The 14,452-nt window shown below is 35.4% G+C and overlaps 1 protein-coding gene across 19 annotated transcripts in view; it reads left to right on the forward strand.

Moving 5' to 3' along the window:
• CLASP2 (cytoplasmic linker associated protein 2) overlaps window positions 1-14,452 on the forward strand; it is a gene marked incomplete at both ends in the record, with an annotated part of 179,389 nt that overhangs the window by 41,809 nt on the left and 123,128 nt on the right. For 11 of the 19 annotated variants that reach the window (XM_079712231.1, XM_079712234.1, XM_079712222.1 and 8 more), the window contains one exon: window positions 12,419-12,565. In XM_079712231.1, the coding sequence (XP_079568357.1) occupies window positions 12,419-12,565 (147 nt within the window). Of the gene's footprint in view, window positions 1-11,999; window positions 12,034-12,418; window positions 12,566-14,452 lie in introns of those variants that run through there. The other 8 variants (XM_079712225.1, XM_079712228.1, XM_079712229.1 and 5 more) reach the window with 1 other exon arrangement.

Genomic DNA, 14,452 nt, shown 5'->3' on the forward strand with positions numbered 1-14,452 from the left:
AGGCCCGCGTACGGCAAAAAAAAAAAAAAAAAGTAACAACCTCATAAAGCTCAGAGGGTAACCTTCTTGCATAGTCTCTTCTTTAAAATGGAAATACTTTTATTGGATTTTTATTGATAAAGTAATACATCTTTATTAAAAAATTAAACACCTAAACAGTAGTAACAGGTTATCTTGGGATTTATAGTTCTTAACAGTTTCATATATACTCCTCTGTATATTAGTCTCTCTCACGTAATACACATACATCATACTAGTATCATGTGAACACATACAACAAATGGATTATGTTATTCCTAACCTATTTTGTTTCTTATTCTTTAATACACAAATATCTTCTCTTTTTAAAAATTCAAACAATGCAGATAAAGCAAAAATCCTCTCAGAACCACCTCCAAGCCCCAAGGCCAGGGATAAGCAGAGATGAACACTTTTATTAGTTTGAAGTTTGTCTTTTTATACCTTTTACTCTGCCTTACATACATATTAAGTATCAAAATGAATTATTTTGTTTTTGACCATGTTTACATAAATGGCATCATTCTTAACATATTTTTGCCATTTACTATGTCTACTCAATATCGCATAGTGATCTTTTTTTATGCCATCATGTGTAACTGTTTTATTTCTTTGAACTGTTGCACAGTATTCCATAGTATGGATATATCATAACCATTTCTTTGTGGAATTTCAGATTGCTTAATCACATATAACTTTTCTAAATGATTCTGAAATAAACATCTTTGTACAAATCACGTGTGTGTGTACATATATATTTTTTAAAATAATTGGAAGTTGAATTTCTGGATCAAAGTTTTTATTCATTTCAAATTGTGTTAGCTATCTCTAATTTCCTCCCAAAGAGGCTTTACCACTTACATTCCCACCAACAGTGCCTTCTATCTTGCATTCTTTTGAGTTCTCATTATTATTAATCTTTTTAAAATTTGCCTATCGGATGGGTGAAAAATATCTCACCCTTTTAAAAAACATCTCTTCTTTCTAATAAGATTGATCATCTTCATACATTTGGTTGTTTGTATTTTCTTTTTTGTGGATTGTGTTCTGGCATCTTTAGCCAACTTTCTGGTTTTGACTTTTTTGTTTACTTATAGTTGCTCTGTATGTTCTGGCTATTAATCTGTTATCTATTAAATATATTAGATAAGCTTAACTTAAAGGCCATATGAAAGATTTTATTTATTAACAGTTTTATTTCTAGACAAACTCAGATTTGTGAAGCACTGTAATGACTATCACTTGAAGAGTTGTCGGGGGTGGCTTTCAGGTGCCTTTCTGTTTAGTTGTCTTTATCCTCACCTAAGAATATAAAACCAGGCAGTCAGATGATTGTGAAGTAGCTCTGGGCAATCAAACCAGATAGAGTTAAAAACCTGTAGGATTATTATGTGGCGCTGAGCCCTGAAATCTGCCTCAAAAGCTCACGAGAGGAATTTGGCCTTTTGTTGTTCTGCTGCAGAGTAGCTGGAAAGAAATAAGGTTTTGTTGCAAATAGACTGTTTCTAAACTTTAAACCTTTCAACACAATCTATTATTCCAAACGCTGAATCTCTTAAAAAATCCATACAAGCGATGACATAACCTTGGCGTTCTATAGGTAAGCCTTTTGGGACCACTCCAAACTGACATATAACTACTGGTTTGGGGGATAGGGAACAATAGCAAGAAATTAATGTTGAATAGATCTCTATTCTTCAAAACCCTTGAATATTCTATGTGATATACTAGGATTGGATAGTTTAAGTCACTGAAAGAAAGCAACCCTTTAACTTACTGGCCAAAAGGCCAAGCTTTTCTTCTAGGAGCAGTAAGGGAAAAAAAGAGCCTATGAGGAGAAAAAGTAAATTACAAGGGAGAAAAAAATGGGCATTCAGCAGCAATAAAGGCAGATAAGTAGTGGGAACTAAGATTGAAAATCTTCTTGATACAGACCTATTTACCCATCTGGGTGCAAAGTGTTGGACATCAGTAGCAAGTTATCCTCAAACATGATGTTGCTAATGAACCTGAATCTTCAAGAAAAGATTTACATCTTTTCTTTGTATACATGTAGAATGTATAGTAGATATTCTTGACAGCTGTTGTAACCAAGCTGTAGCTGTCATGAAATTTCAACTACCTAAAATGACTACATTTTGTAAAGGTTCTAAATAAGCCTTATTATGAGGCTCATTTATTGTTTAGTTTGATATTATGATTATCATGAAATATGTTGTTACTTACTTTTATTAATACAAAATAACAGTTTAAATTGTGTTTAGCTTTTTACTTCACTGAACTATTGAAGGTCTTAAATTTTTAAAGGCCCCTTTAAAGAGGAGGGTAAAAGTCTTCAAATATTTTTTAACTAGTGAGTTAATATCTACCTAGAAATTTTAAGAGAGTTTATCAAATTTCTTGGCCTCTCTTAAACTTTGTATGGAATAAACTTTATTTTTAATAAATAAAATAGTTAACTATTTAAGATTAACTATGCTGTTGAACACAATATCTTCATGTGAATATTAAAATCTGGTGATTAAGGACTTCCCTGGTGGCGCAGTGGTTAAGAATCTGCCTGCCAATGCAGGAGACACGGGTTCAAGCCCTGGTCTGGGAAGATCCCACATGCCGCAGAGCAACTAAGCCCGTGCGCCACAACTCCTGAGCCTGCGCCCTAGAGCCTGTGAGCCACAACTACTGAGCCTGCGTGCCCCAACTACTGAAGCCCGTGTGCTTAGAGCCCGTGCTCCACAGCAAGAGAAGCCACCGCAATGAGAAGCCCATGCACCACAATGAAGAGTAGCCCCAGCTCGCCACACTAAAGAAACCCCATGCGCAGCAGCGAAGACCCAACGCAGCCAAATAAATAAATAAATAAATAAATAAATAAAATTTATATTTTAAAAATCTGGTGATTATTTTATTTTGAAGCACTTTGATTTTCAGTTTCTAATCACTTCACTGAAATTTTTCATTTTAGTTTAAATTGAAGACATCCTTAGTTTTTACTATTTGATTATTTTACTTCTGAAAGCTTGTGATTCTCTTTAGCCCTGGGAAATCTTTTTTTTTTTTTTTTTTTTGATAAGCTTCTCCCCTTCATTAGTTTTAGTCTCTCCTTATGGAATTATTATTAGTCAGATATTGAACCTTCTAGGTTGATTCACTGTGTCTTTTATGTTTTGTATTCTCTTACGTTTATGCTTTTCTCTTTTATTCTGTGTTCTGGGAGATTTCCTTGACTTTCTTATCCAGTTCTTCTATTAAATTTTAATTTTGGCAAACAAAAGTTTAAATGGTTCTAAAAACTGTCTTTTTCCTTTTCTGGTGGTTCCATTTTTACAGAATGCACATGCACACCTGTGTGTAAAATACTGAGCTCCCTGAGTTGGGGGTGGGAAGAGCTTAATGATGAAATCATTCCATAGGTTTTCAGTTGTTCCTTGCTAATCAGCTCTGTGCTTGCTGGCTTAGAAACTGTCACTTCTGTCATTCTACAAGGTAGATCAGTTCTCTCTGCTGTTTCATTCTGCTTCTGAGAATTCTAAGTTGCAGCTTTGATACGGTATTCTTCAAAAGCCTTCCATCCTTTTTATTTGCATCTTATAAGAAATTGTTGCTATCTTTAGGTGCTGATTTCACATACTCTCTGCCTTGCTTCATTTTCTTTGCTCTTATGATGTTGCTTATCATTTTTTTGGGTTCCATTACAGGGTTTTGGGCAAGAGAGTAAAAGTATTCAAATTACCGTAAATTTTAAAGGAAAAATTTCAAACATACCCCAAAATAGAGACTATATTATGACAGACCTTCCTTACCACCCATTATCCAGCTTCAAGAAATTATCAATACATAGCCAATCTTTATTCATCTGTATCCCTACCTATCTGCCCCAGCCCTACTATCCTGCTGGACTGGGATGTGTTTGCGTGTACATGCACTCCTACTCATATATAAAATAAAGTAAAACATCTTTTTAAGAGGCACAGTACCATTTTCACATCTAAAAAAATTAACCCATAGTATCAAATGTTCAGTGTTCACATTTCCTCGATTGTTTCATAAATATCTTTTGACAGTGAATTAGGATTCAAACAAGGCTCACCATTGCAGTTAGTTGATATCTTAAGCCTCTGTTCATCTCTTTCTTTTTTTCTCCACTTGCCATTTATTTGTTGAAGAAAAAAACATTTGAGAGTTGCCAGCATATATAGAAGATATTTAAAACTGTTGAGAATGGATGAAGCCATTTAGAAAGTGTGTTTGGAGAGAAGGAGGATGTTCAACATTTAGTGGTTGAGTAAAGGAGGAAGATACTGAGCTACAGGGACTTGTGAGGTCAGAGGAAAGCCAAGGAGAGTATCCTATTGTAAAAGCAGAGTGGAGAGTGGACAACTAAAATGTTTTTGAGTTTTCTGAGACACATATGGTACAATAGCTTACAGGGATTATTGTTTCCTAGTCTCAGTTGCTAATTTAGCTATGACCATGGTCATTGCTGGATTTGCAAGTATATAAAACAGTTTAGAAATCCAAAGCCCTTTTACTCAATTGTTTTAATTAGAATAAGGAAGGATATAGCTTCAAGTGAAAAGCGGAACTTTGGTATAAGAAACTACTTAATATGAAAGAGTATATTTTTTGCATGAAAATCTGTGACATGGGTTCTTACTGAACTGGTTGGTTCACTGAAGAAAATACCAAATGAATTCTTTTTTTTTTTTTCCTTGAAAAATGGTATAAAGTTTTGGCTTGCTCTTTTGTTTGCCATGTAAGATGGAGCAGTTTTTCATATTTTGTATGAATTCAGAAACAGAAATTTCAGGTTTTCAAATACATGTACCCATAAAAGTGAAGTGGAATGTTTAAATATATGGCTTTCATTTGAAGGGAAAAAGAAAAAAGGGAAGGGACTTGATTATGGTAATATGAATTTACTGTTTTATATCGGAAACCATGGGGACCAGTTGTGTTTTGGAATTCAGAATATGTCAGATTTTAGAAAAGTAATATGGCCATACACCATACATTGTATAACAACTCCAGATGGGTCTGAGGCTATACCTTGTAATCAAACATATTAATATTTTTGCAGTTAAATGTATACAAATTCACAATGAGTAAAATACACACAATAAATAGTCTTTTGTCAGTTCACATCATGTTTTGCTATAAACTGAGTTCAAATCAGTTCAGATTTTGCCACCAAATGAATTTAAAAAGACAAAACAAGTAAAGGTGGACTTTAAGAACTTTTTGGCTTTCAGGTATGCAGGTACGGGATCATGGGCCTGTAATACCTCAGTGTTTGCTGAGGGCAGTTTCCAAGTGTTATATGAAGGGAACAAAAGGTAAAGCCTTATCCTACTTGGGCTTCTTTTTTTCCCCGCCCTCAATTTTTGCCTGTCCCTCCCCCCCCCTTTCTTATCCCCTTCCTCCTTTCTCCTACTCCATTTCTTCATCCTCTATTTCCATCTCTTCCTTCTCCTCCTCCTTTATTTCTACCTCCTCCTTCCACACCATCTCTTTTTCCCAATCTTATCCTCCTCCATCAACTCCTCCTCCTCCATCTTCATCTCTTTCTCCTACTCTTATCAGCTCCTCTCCTCCTCTTCCTCTCTTTCTTTTCCGTCATACACATAACCACTGCAGCCTGCTCACTTTATTACTTTATGTCCTCTAGTACTTGTTAATATGTTCATCCTTTTCAGTTTCTGCACCAAACCATAGTATTGTCATTTTGAAACATTGGAGTGAGAAGAGAGGTGTCAACATAATCATGATTTATAGGTTACTTTTTGTATTTGATCCTTTTTTTTTTTTTTTTTTGGCCACGCCACATGGCATGTGGGATCTTAGTTCCCTGACCTGGGATCAAACCTTCACCCCCTGCATTGGAAGTGTGGAGTCTTAACCACTGGACCGCCAGGGAAGTCCCTTGATCTTTTTTTTTTGTTTATTCAATTAATATTGAAGCACCTACTATAGGTATCCTAGGTGATTTTTTTTCTGATTTATCTTCTAGTTCACTAATGATCCCTTGAGCTGTGTCTGAAATCTACTGTTATGCCTGCCTACTGAATTTAAATTTCAGTTATTGTATTTTTATTTTTAGAAGTTCTGTTTGGTTGTTCTAAAAAAAAAATCTATGTCACTTTGAAAATAACTTTCTTATCCCTGAGTTATTTTCAAGCTTGCCTAGTAAAAGCTTCCAAGTACAGGTGTTTTATAGCCTGTGCTTAATAATTCTAAAATTTGAATTCGAAATTCTAGGACCTTGATAATTCTAGGATCTGTTCCTATTGTCTATTTCTTTCTGTTTATTCTTGCTCATGGTGTCTTGTTTCCTGTCATGCCAAGTGATCTTTGGAAAATTATTTGTGCAAATAATGTGAGGCCGGAGAATTTTTTTCCAGGAAGAGTTTGCATTTGCTTTTGCTATTGCTTGGGAGTACTACCAGTGTGAGCCTACTGGGTTTTTTTTTTTTTTTTTTAAACATCTTTATTGTAGTATAATTGCTTTACAATGGTGTGTTAGTTTCTGCTGTATAACAAAGTGAATCAGTTATACATATACATATGTCCCCATATCTCTTCCTTCTTGCGTCTCCCTCCCTCCCACCCTCCCTATCCCACCCCTCTAGGTGGTCACAAAGCACATAGCTGATCTCCCTGTGCTATGCGGCTGCTTCCCACCAGCTATCTATTTTACATTTGATAGTGTATATATGTCCATGCCACTCTCTCACTTCGTCCCACCTTACCCTTCCCCCTCTCCGTATCCTCAAGTCCATTCTCTAGTAGGTCTGTGTCTTTATTCCCGTCTTGCTCCTAGGTTCTTCATGACCATTTTTAATTTTTTTTAGATTCCATATATATGTGTTAGCATATGGTATTTGTTTTTCTCTTTCTGACTTCACTCTGTATGACAGACTCTAGGTCCATCCACCTCACTACAGATAACTCAATTTCGTTTCTTTTTATGGCTGAGTAATATTCCATTGTATATATGTGCCACATCTTCTTTATCCATTCATCTGTTGATGGACACTTAGGTTGCTTCCATGTCCTCGCTATTGTAGACAGAGCTGCAGTGAACACTGTGGTACATGACTCTTTTTGAATTACGGTTTTCTCAGGGTATATGCCCAACAGTGGGATTACTGGGTCATATGGTAGTTCTATTTTTAGTTTTTTAAGGAACTCCATTCTGTTCTCCATAGTGGCTGTATCAATATACATTCCCACCAGCAGTGCAAGAGGGTTCCCTTTTCTTCACACCCTCTCCAGCATTTATTGTTTGTAGATTTTTTGATGATGGCCCTTCTGACTGGTGTGAGGTGATACCTCATTGTGGTTTTGATTCGCACTTCTCTAATGATTAGTATGTTGAGCATCTTTTCATGTGTTTTTTGGCAATCTGTATATCTTCTTTGGAGAAATGTCTGTTTAGGTCTAGGTTTTCAAGAAGACTTGTAAATGTACATTTTATCCAGTGTTTATAGTTGTTTGTCTTTGGTGTTTCATTTCAAATAACCTAGTAACACTTTTACTGGAGACAGAATGTCTCTGTACTATGAAAAATGCCGTTCTGAGTGCTGTTCTACATGTTGGAGATATGGCAATGTGCAAAACAGACCAAAGTTCTCACTCTAATAGATAATGCATTTCAGTGGGAGGAGACAGGTAATAAAATAAGTAAAATATGTAAATGGTAAGTGCTAGAGAGAGAAATAAAGCAGGGAGGTAGGGATAGATCAGTAGTATCAGGATGGGGGAAAGTTTATAATCTTAGTATCCAAAGGGGACCTAATTGAGAAAATGATAGATGAATAAACACATGAAGGAGGTGAGTAAGCAATGTGGCTATGGAGGGGAGGAGCATTCTTGGCAAACAGGTGCAGAGCCCCTGATATGGGTCACAGCAAGAAGACTGATGGGACTGGTTGGAGAGAAAGGTGGAGAGTGAATAGGAGATGTGGTTAGAGAGACCTACGTGGTATCTAAGGTCTCACAGATCTTGGAGTCCTGGTAGGCCTTTTTATGGAGTCATAGGAGGATTTTGAGCCGCAGTGTGATGTAACTTTGTTCAACTCAGGACATTATGTTGAGAATAAACTCTAGGGGGGCAGAGGTGGGGAGCAGGAGGAAGAGTTAGCTATGACAGTTATCCCAGGATTGTTCTAGGTACTGGTGTTACAGTATAAACAAGACAAAGTTCCTGCCGACTTCAGTCCACCTTCTAGTTCACTCAGAAGAAACTATTATTTCAGGAAGTGGTAGGTGCTGTGAAGACATATAGGATTTGTTCTGATATTTTATAATTATTAAGAAAATCTTTTGAAGGCTGTAATATTTATAACCTATATATAAACTAAACTACAGAACATTTTAAATTTGGGGGCTGTGATGATGAATTAGTTTTATAAATTCTTTTTTATTTTTTTTAAATTTATATTTATTTTTGGCTGTGTTGGGTCTTCGTCGCTGCATGCAAACTTCCTTTAGTTGGGACGAGTGGGGGCTACTCTTCATCGCAGTGCACGGGCTTCCCATTGCGGTGGCTTCTCTTATTTACAGAGCACGGGCTCTAGGCGCGTGGGCTTCAGTAGTTGTGGCACATGGGCTCAGTAGTTGTGGCTTGCGGGCTCTAGAGCTCAGGCTCAGTAGTTGTGGCGCATGGGCTTAGTAGCTCCGCGGCATGTGGGATCTTCCCAGACCAGGGCTCAAACCTGTGTCCCCTGCATTGGCAGGCGGATTCTTAACCACTGCGCCACCAAGGAAGCCCCTTGTTTTATGAATTCTTTTAGCTAGCTTATGGTCAAGAAAGGTATAACCTTATGGGAAGTGGGTAAAAATTTATTTCCCTCTCTATTTGTAGACTTGTCTATTTTTCCTTTTAGTGCTTTATATATTTGAAGATGTGTTATGGGTGCGTAAAAATGTAGGGTTAATTTTTTCCCCCTATTAGATTGGGCTCCTAAATCATTATTAAAAAGTCTCTCTTTATCTCTAGTAATGCTTCTTCAAGGTGCTTTGTTTGAAATTAGTATAGCTATGCCAACTTTCTTCTGGTTGGTGTTTGCCATGGTCTGTCTCTCTCATCATTTTACTTTTTAAATTTTATGTGATCCTTATATGTAAAGTATATCTCATTTAAGCAACCTGTTTTTTTTTTTTTGTGGTACGCGGGCCTCTCACTGTTGTGGCCTCTCCCGTTGCGGAGCACAGGCTCCGGATGAGCAGGCTCAGCAGCCATGGCTCACGGGCCCAGCCGCTCTGCGGCATATGGGATCCTCCCAGACCGGGGCACGAACCTGTATCCCCTGCATCGGCAGGCGGACTCTCAACCACTGCGCCACCAGGGAGGCCCAAGCAACCTGTTTTTAAAAATTCAGTCTTGGTCTTTTACTTGGAATATTTAGTTCATTTACTTTTAAGGCAGTTACTGATGTATTTGATTTTATTTTTGCCACTTTATCTTTTATTTCTATTTTTATCCACTTGTTTTATCTTTTTATCTCTTCCTGAATCTTTTCAATTAATCAAATCTTTTTTATTATTTTATTTTTCTTCTAGTTGTTTATTTATTTATATATTTACTCTCAGTTTAGTGGTTTGGCAAACTATTGCTTACAGGCCAAATCCAGCTGCTCTGTTTTTGTACATAAAATTTTATTGAAACAGCCACACCCATTTGTTTACATGTCGTGGTATCATTGCTTTAACACTACAGTAGCATAATTGAGTAGTTGTGCAGAGAGACTGCATATATGTGTGGTTTGCAAAGCCTAAAGTATTTACTATATGGCCCTTTATAGAAAAAGTTTGCATGTTACTGCCATAGGGCTGTGGTTCTGAAAATTGAGCATGCATCATAATCACTAGGAGGACTTGTTAATACACAGACTGCAGACTCCCCATCTCCAGAGTTTCTGATTCAGTAGATTTGAGTTGGGGCCTAATAATTTGCATTTCTAACAAATTGCCAGATGATGATCTGGGACCACATTTTGAGTACCACTGCCCTAGAAGTTACAATATGCATCTTTGACTTTATACAACCTAAAATAAATTACTGTGTTTACTATTTCCATATTAATACTAAAAGCCTTAGAACCCTTTAACTTTGTTTGCTTACCTCTTAGGAGCACTATTTTATAATAATCTCAGACTGGCCACAACTCATATGTCCATCAACAGTAGAATGGATGTTAATAACTTGTGGCACATTGATGCACTATAAAACTATAAGCAATGAAAATGCATCTTCCAAATATTATATTGAGTGAAAATGTACTAGAAAAGGTACTAGAAAAAAAAGGTACTAGAGTACCTATTATATGATTCCTTTTATGTAAAGATCAAAAATGGGCAAAACCGACTGTGGTGTTACAAGTCAAGACTAGTTAGCTTTGGTAGGAAATAGTGACTTTTGCGGGGGTCAGTGAGGGTGCTTACAGGATGCTGATAGTGATCTGTTGGTCTGGAGACTGGTTACACTGGCATATTCCTTTTGTGAAAATTAATTGAGCTGTGTACTTTAATCTATATACTTTTCTCTGCCTTGTTTTGATAAAAAGGTAAAAATTAATTTCCTAAGAGTTTAAGAATGTTGAGTTAATTATTTTTAAGCAGTAGAGATATTTACTCATTTTAATTCTTGTGTGTGTGTGTGGGAACAGAGAACACTGTTTCCATGGGAACTTCTGGCTACTCAAGTTTTAGTACCTCTCTCTCTGTAGATTTGTGTATATACTCTGTCCCTTTTAGCTACATTTTTTTGTTTCAATATGGTAGTGGCAAATAAAAGCTTATTTGAGATTGTATTAGTGTTTTTAACAGAGCAGTCTCTATAGAGCATAGGTTTTAATTGATCCAAACTGGCTCCCCAATAGCATTATGCTAAAAATATATATATATATTCTTTTAACTAGAAGATACTTCTTTCCTACAAGTTGTGCTATTTAAGAAAAACACTTGCTGAAATGGAATGTGGTTTATGGGTGTCTACTGAATAGTAAATTTAATGGGTATCTATTTGATTCTTTTTTCCAATAAATAAAACAGTCTTAACACTTGTCTGGTATATATATTTTAAAATATATTCAATAGTTGGACTTGCAGTCCTTTGTAGGGATGATTTTATTCTGCTCGATTTGGGTGTTTGCATAGGTAAGGGATACAGACTGAAAGGAAGAGATTCTGGCACGTTGATGTGAAGCCTGTGGTAAAGCTCCTTGTCTGCCTCGCCCATCTTGTTTGTCGTGGTTGGTTTGTGCAGGGTCCTAGAGAAAACCATCTTCTTGGACGAGTAAAATGCATACATCTTGTGATTTGGAGGGTGGGGTGGGGGTGGGAGTGGGTGGGTTCATTTTATATAAGGAGGTTATACTTGTGTGGTTATTCATAAATATTCCAAAAGGAGCTTTGTAGAGTATTTCAGAATCATTTATGAGAACAAATTGTTCAGTTTGGTTTCTGTGGCCTAAATAAACAGCAAATTGTAAGATTACATAGTTAATTATGCCAGTAATGAGCACTGTGATACTCCGTATTTTTACTGATGCAATAATAAGCACTCCAGCAGATTGAATATTGCAGAAAACATTTTCTATTTGTATAAATTTTCATGTGAATTAAATAGGAGAAAACAAATGTAGGTTTATAAACCTTTAGTATTGAATGCCCTTGAAATTTTGATATAGACTAAGGATTGCAACTACATGGAGGATTTTTTAAAAGACATGGAGAATTTTTACCTTTCATCTGGCAGTAGCTGCCATAAGATGATGTCACCTTGTAGCTGATTGGCTGTTACAGCACCTAGGGCAGGGAAGAGAAAGAAAAATGCCGGCACAAACCTCAGTGGTGGTTCTGTGGTTGTTGCTGTCTGTTTTTGATAGAATCTTTGATTAGTATCAAATCTATTGTATTTGGCCATGTGAACTATTCAGAGCATCCTAGGGTGAGGAAAATTAAGAGCTTTCAGAGGAATGAGGCGACTGATTTGCAAACGGATCTGTGATTGTAAGTTGCAGAATCTGGGTATAAGGAATAAGGCAGGGTGTGCTGGAAGATGCAGTATGGGAGGAGCTGGCGGAAAATGCTTATATGAGTAGCAAAGAAATGAAAAATGCTTTTTACTGTTCTTAGAGTTAATGTATTCGGTTTTATGTTTTGACTTAATATATATAGGTAGGAAATATAATATTTCAGACTGATTTTAAATTATACTGGGTTATTTTATATAGTGTTAGTCAATATATAAATGCTTATTCAAAGGAGCTTTATTTTGTATTATATATCATAGAAATTAATGACTTTATATATAGCTTTATTTGATTTTGAGTCTTATGGAAAATTGAGCAAAGCTTAGTTCTCTTAAAATACATTTTTCTAATGATTTGTGCAGATAAAAGCTTTGATGATGAAGAATCAGTGGATGGAAATAGGCCATCATCAGCTGCTTCAGCCTTCAAGGTTCCTGCACCTAAAACATCCGGAAATCCTGTCAACAGTGCAAGGAAGCCTGGTTCAGCAGGTGGCCCTAAGGTTGGAGGTAATGTAAATCCATTTAAAATCTGATGTGCATGCCTCATGCCCTTGATATGGCCACACATAGTTAGAACTTTAGAGGCATATGTTTATTCATGACTGCAGCAGGATTGCAGGTCTGGAGAGTCTGTTGCAACACACAGAAGAATGTGCTGCCTTTTTGAAAATGTTTAAAATATTGTATTTTGATATTTCCTGTCAGAACATATGTGAGTTTGTGTTTTCTTGAGAGTATTTATTTTTCAGAAGCCACAAAAAGATATTTAAGGGAATTTTTTGGGTTTGGGTTTTGTTTTGTTTTTTGTTTTTAAGGAGAGAGCAGGTTTTTCAGAATTTGGCTATTTTCAGATGCTTTAGTTGTTAAAGAGATATTGATTTATGTAATGTTCTTATATATTCATCTAGGGCATGAGTCTTAAATACTCTAACATTGGAAAAATGTTTGAAGATACTGGGTATTGAATAGTTTGTCACAATAGGAAATGGGTGGTGGTCAAGTAAAATTGCCTCAAAAATATTTTCTGGATTAGATAATAATAAATAGGAAAAAACAGGTTTTATGCAGTTATACAGAACATAGTACATTCTTTGATCATTTTAAAACTATGTCTAGCATATTGTCTAATCTTTGAATTTTTAATGAGTATTTTTTCATATACTAATTAGAAAGTTGTGAGTCCTTTTCAGGTGCTAGTTTTGCCAAGTTTTTATGGTAAAATGAATCCTATAAGAAAAAGGGTAAATATTTAATACTAAAAAGACAATAGTTCCTTTCTTTCCCTTTTTTGTTAATAAATTTGTGTGTTAGTTATAATTTGGGAAAACAGATTTTTCCTTGTTTATGATAGCTGGTGGGAAAGTCATGGTCTTCAGGATTTTGTTTTTTCTCTGTCTGTAGTTTTTTAGTAAAAGCAAAAAGGAAAGGAAAATAAACTATATTTTGACCAGGTTCTCTAAGTTGTGTTCTCCTGACCTTTTTATACAACCAAACGTTATTTTCTATGTCATATGATATTCTAAATATAGGAAAACTATTATAAATATTTCATCTTAAATATCTTTAACTAATATGTCATGTAACCAGCAAGAAAGATGGTATGGTATAGGTATACACACACACATATTTGCATGCATATAAATAAATAGGTAAATAAAATACTATTTAATAGAAATGTCTTATTGATTTCTCTGGATATTTTGTGTAATTTATACTTCAGTATTTTAATTATTTTCTTTTTATTTTGCAATTATAGGAGTGTATTCTCATTCAGATGTTAGTTATTATATCCTATTACATGATGTCTATTATGCATTCTTACTTATTTCTGGGAAAAATTAAATGACATTCTTTGCTTTCTTACTTTTGTAACAAATGGCTACCTTCACTTACTACAAGGGGAATATTTTTTTCGTTATTTTGAGGTATAAGTTTCCAATCTATGATACTATGATAATTATTTTATGAAATTGTCTTATTTGACTTAAAATGGATTAATATTTGAAATTCATGGTGAAAATATTTAACATTTTTGTGAATCTGAGCCAGTAGTTTATAATTAGCTCTGATTTTCATGTTTTACTTTCTTTTCTTAGATGAAAATTGAAGATTCTAGTTTACCTACCAAAGGTCACTTAATTCTGATGTTAATCAAATTGATAAAATCAGATTTCTTTTTAAAGAAACAGCAGACTTTCTTAATGCCATTCCCCCCTTCTCTGATTTGTAGTCCTACCAGATATGAGAATGTAGGTAGCTTTCATGATTGTAGTCATTAATCACTCATACAGATTATATTATCCATCCTGGCAGTGGCCCTTTTGATAAAAATAAGAGAGAGACCTTCATTCTTTTTTCATTCTCCTCTTCCTCCACTTCCTCCTCAGTCTTTTG

This window comes from Hyperoodon ampullatus (assembly GCF_949752795.1).
Source record: "Hyperoodon ampullatus genome assembly, chromosome: 10".
NCBI classification, from domain to species: Eukaryota; Metazoa; Chordata; class Mammalia; order Artiodactyla; family Ziphiidae; genus Hyperoodon; species Hyperoodon ampullatus.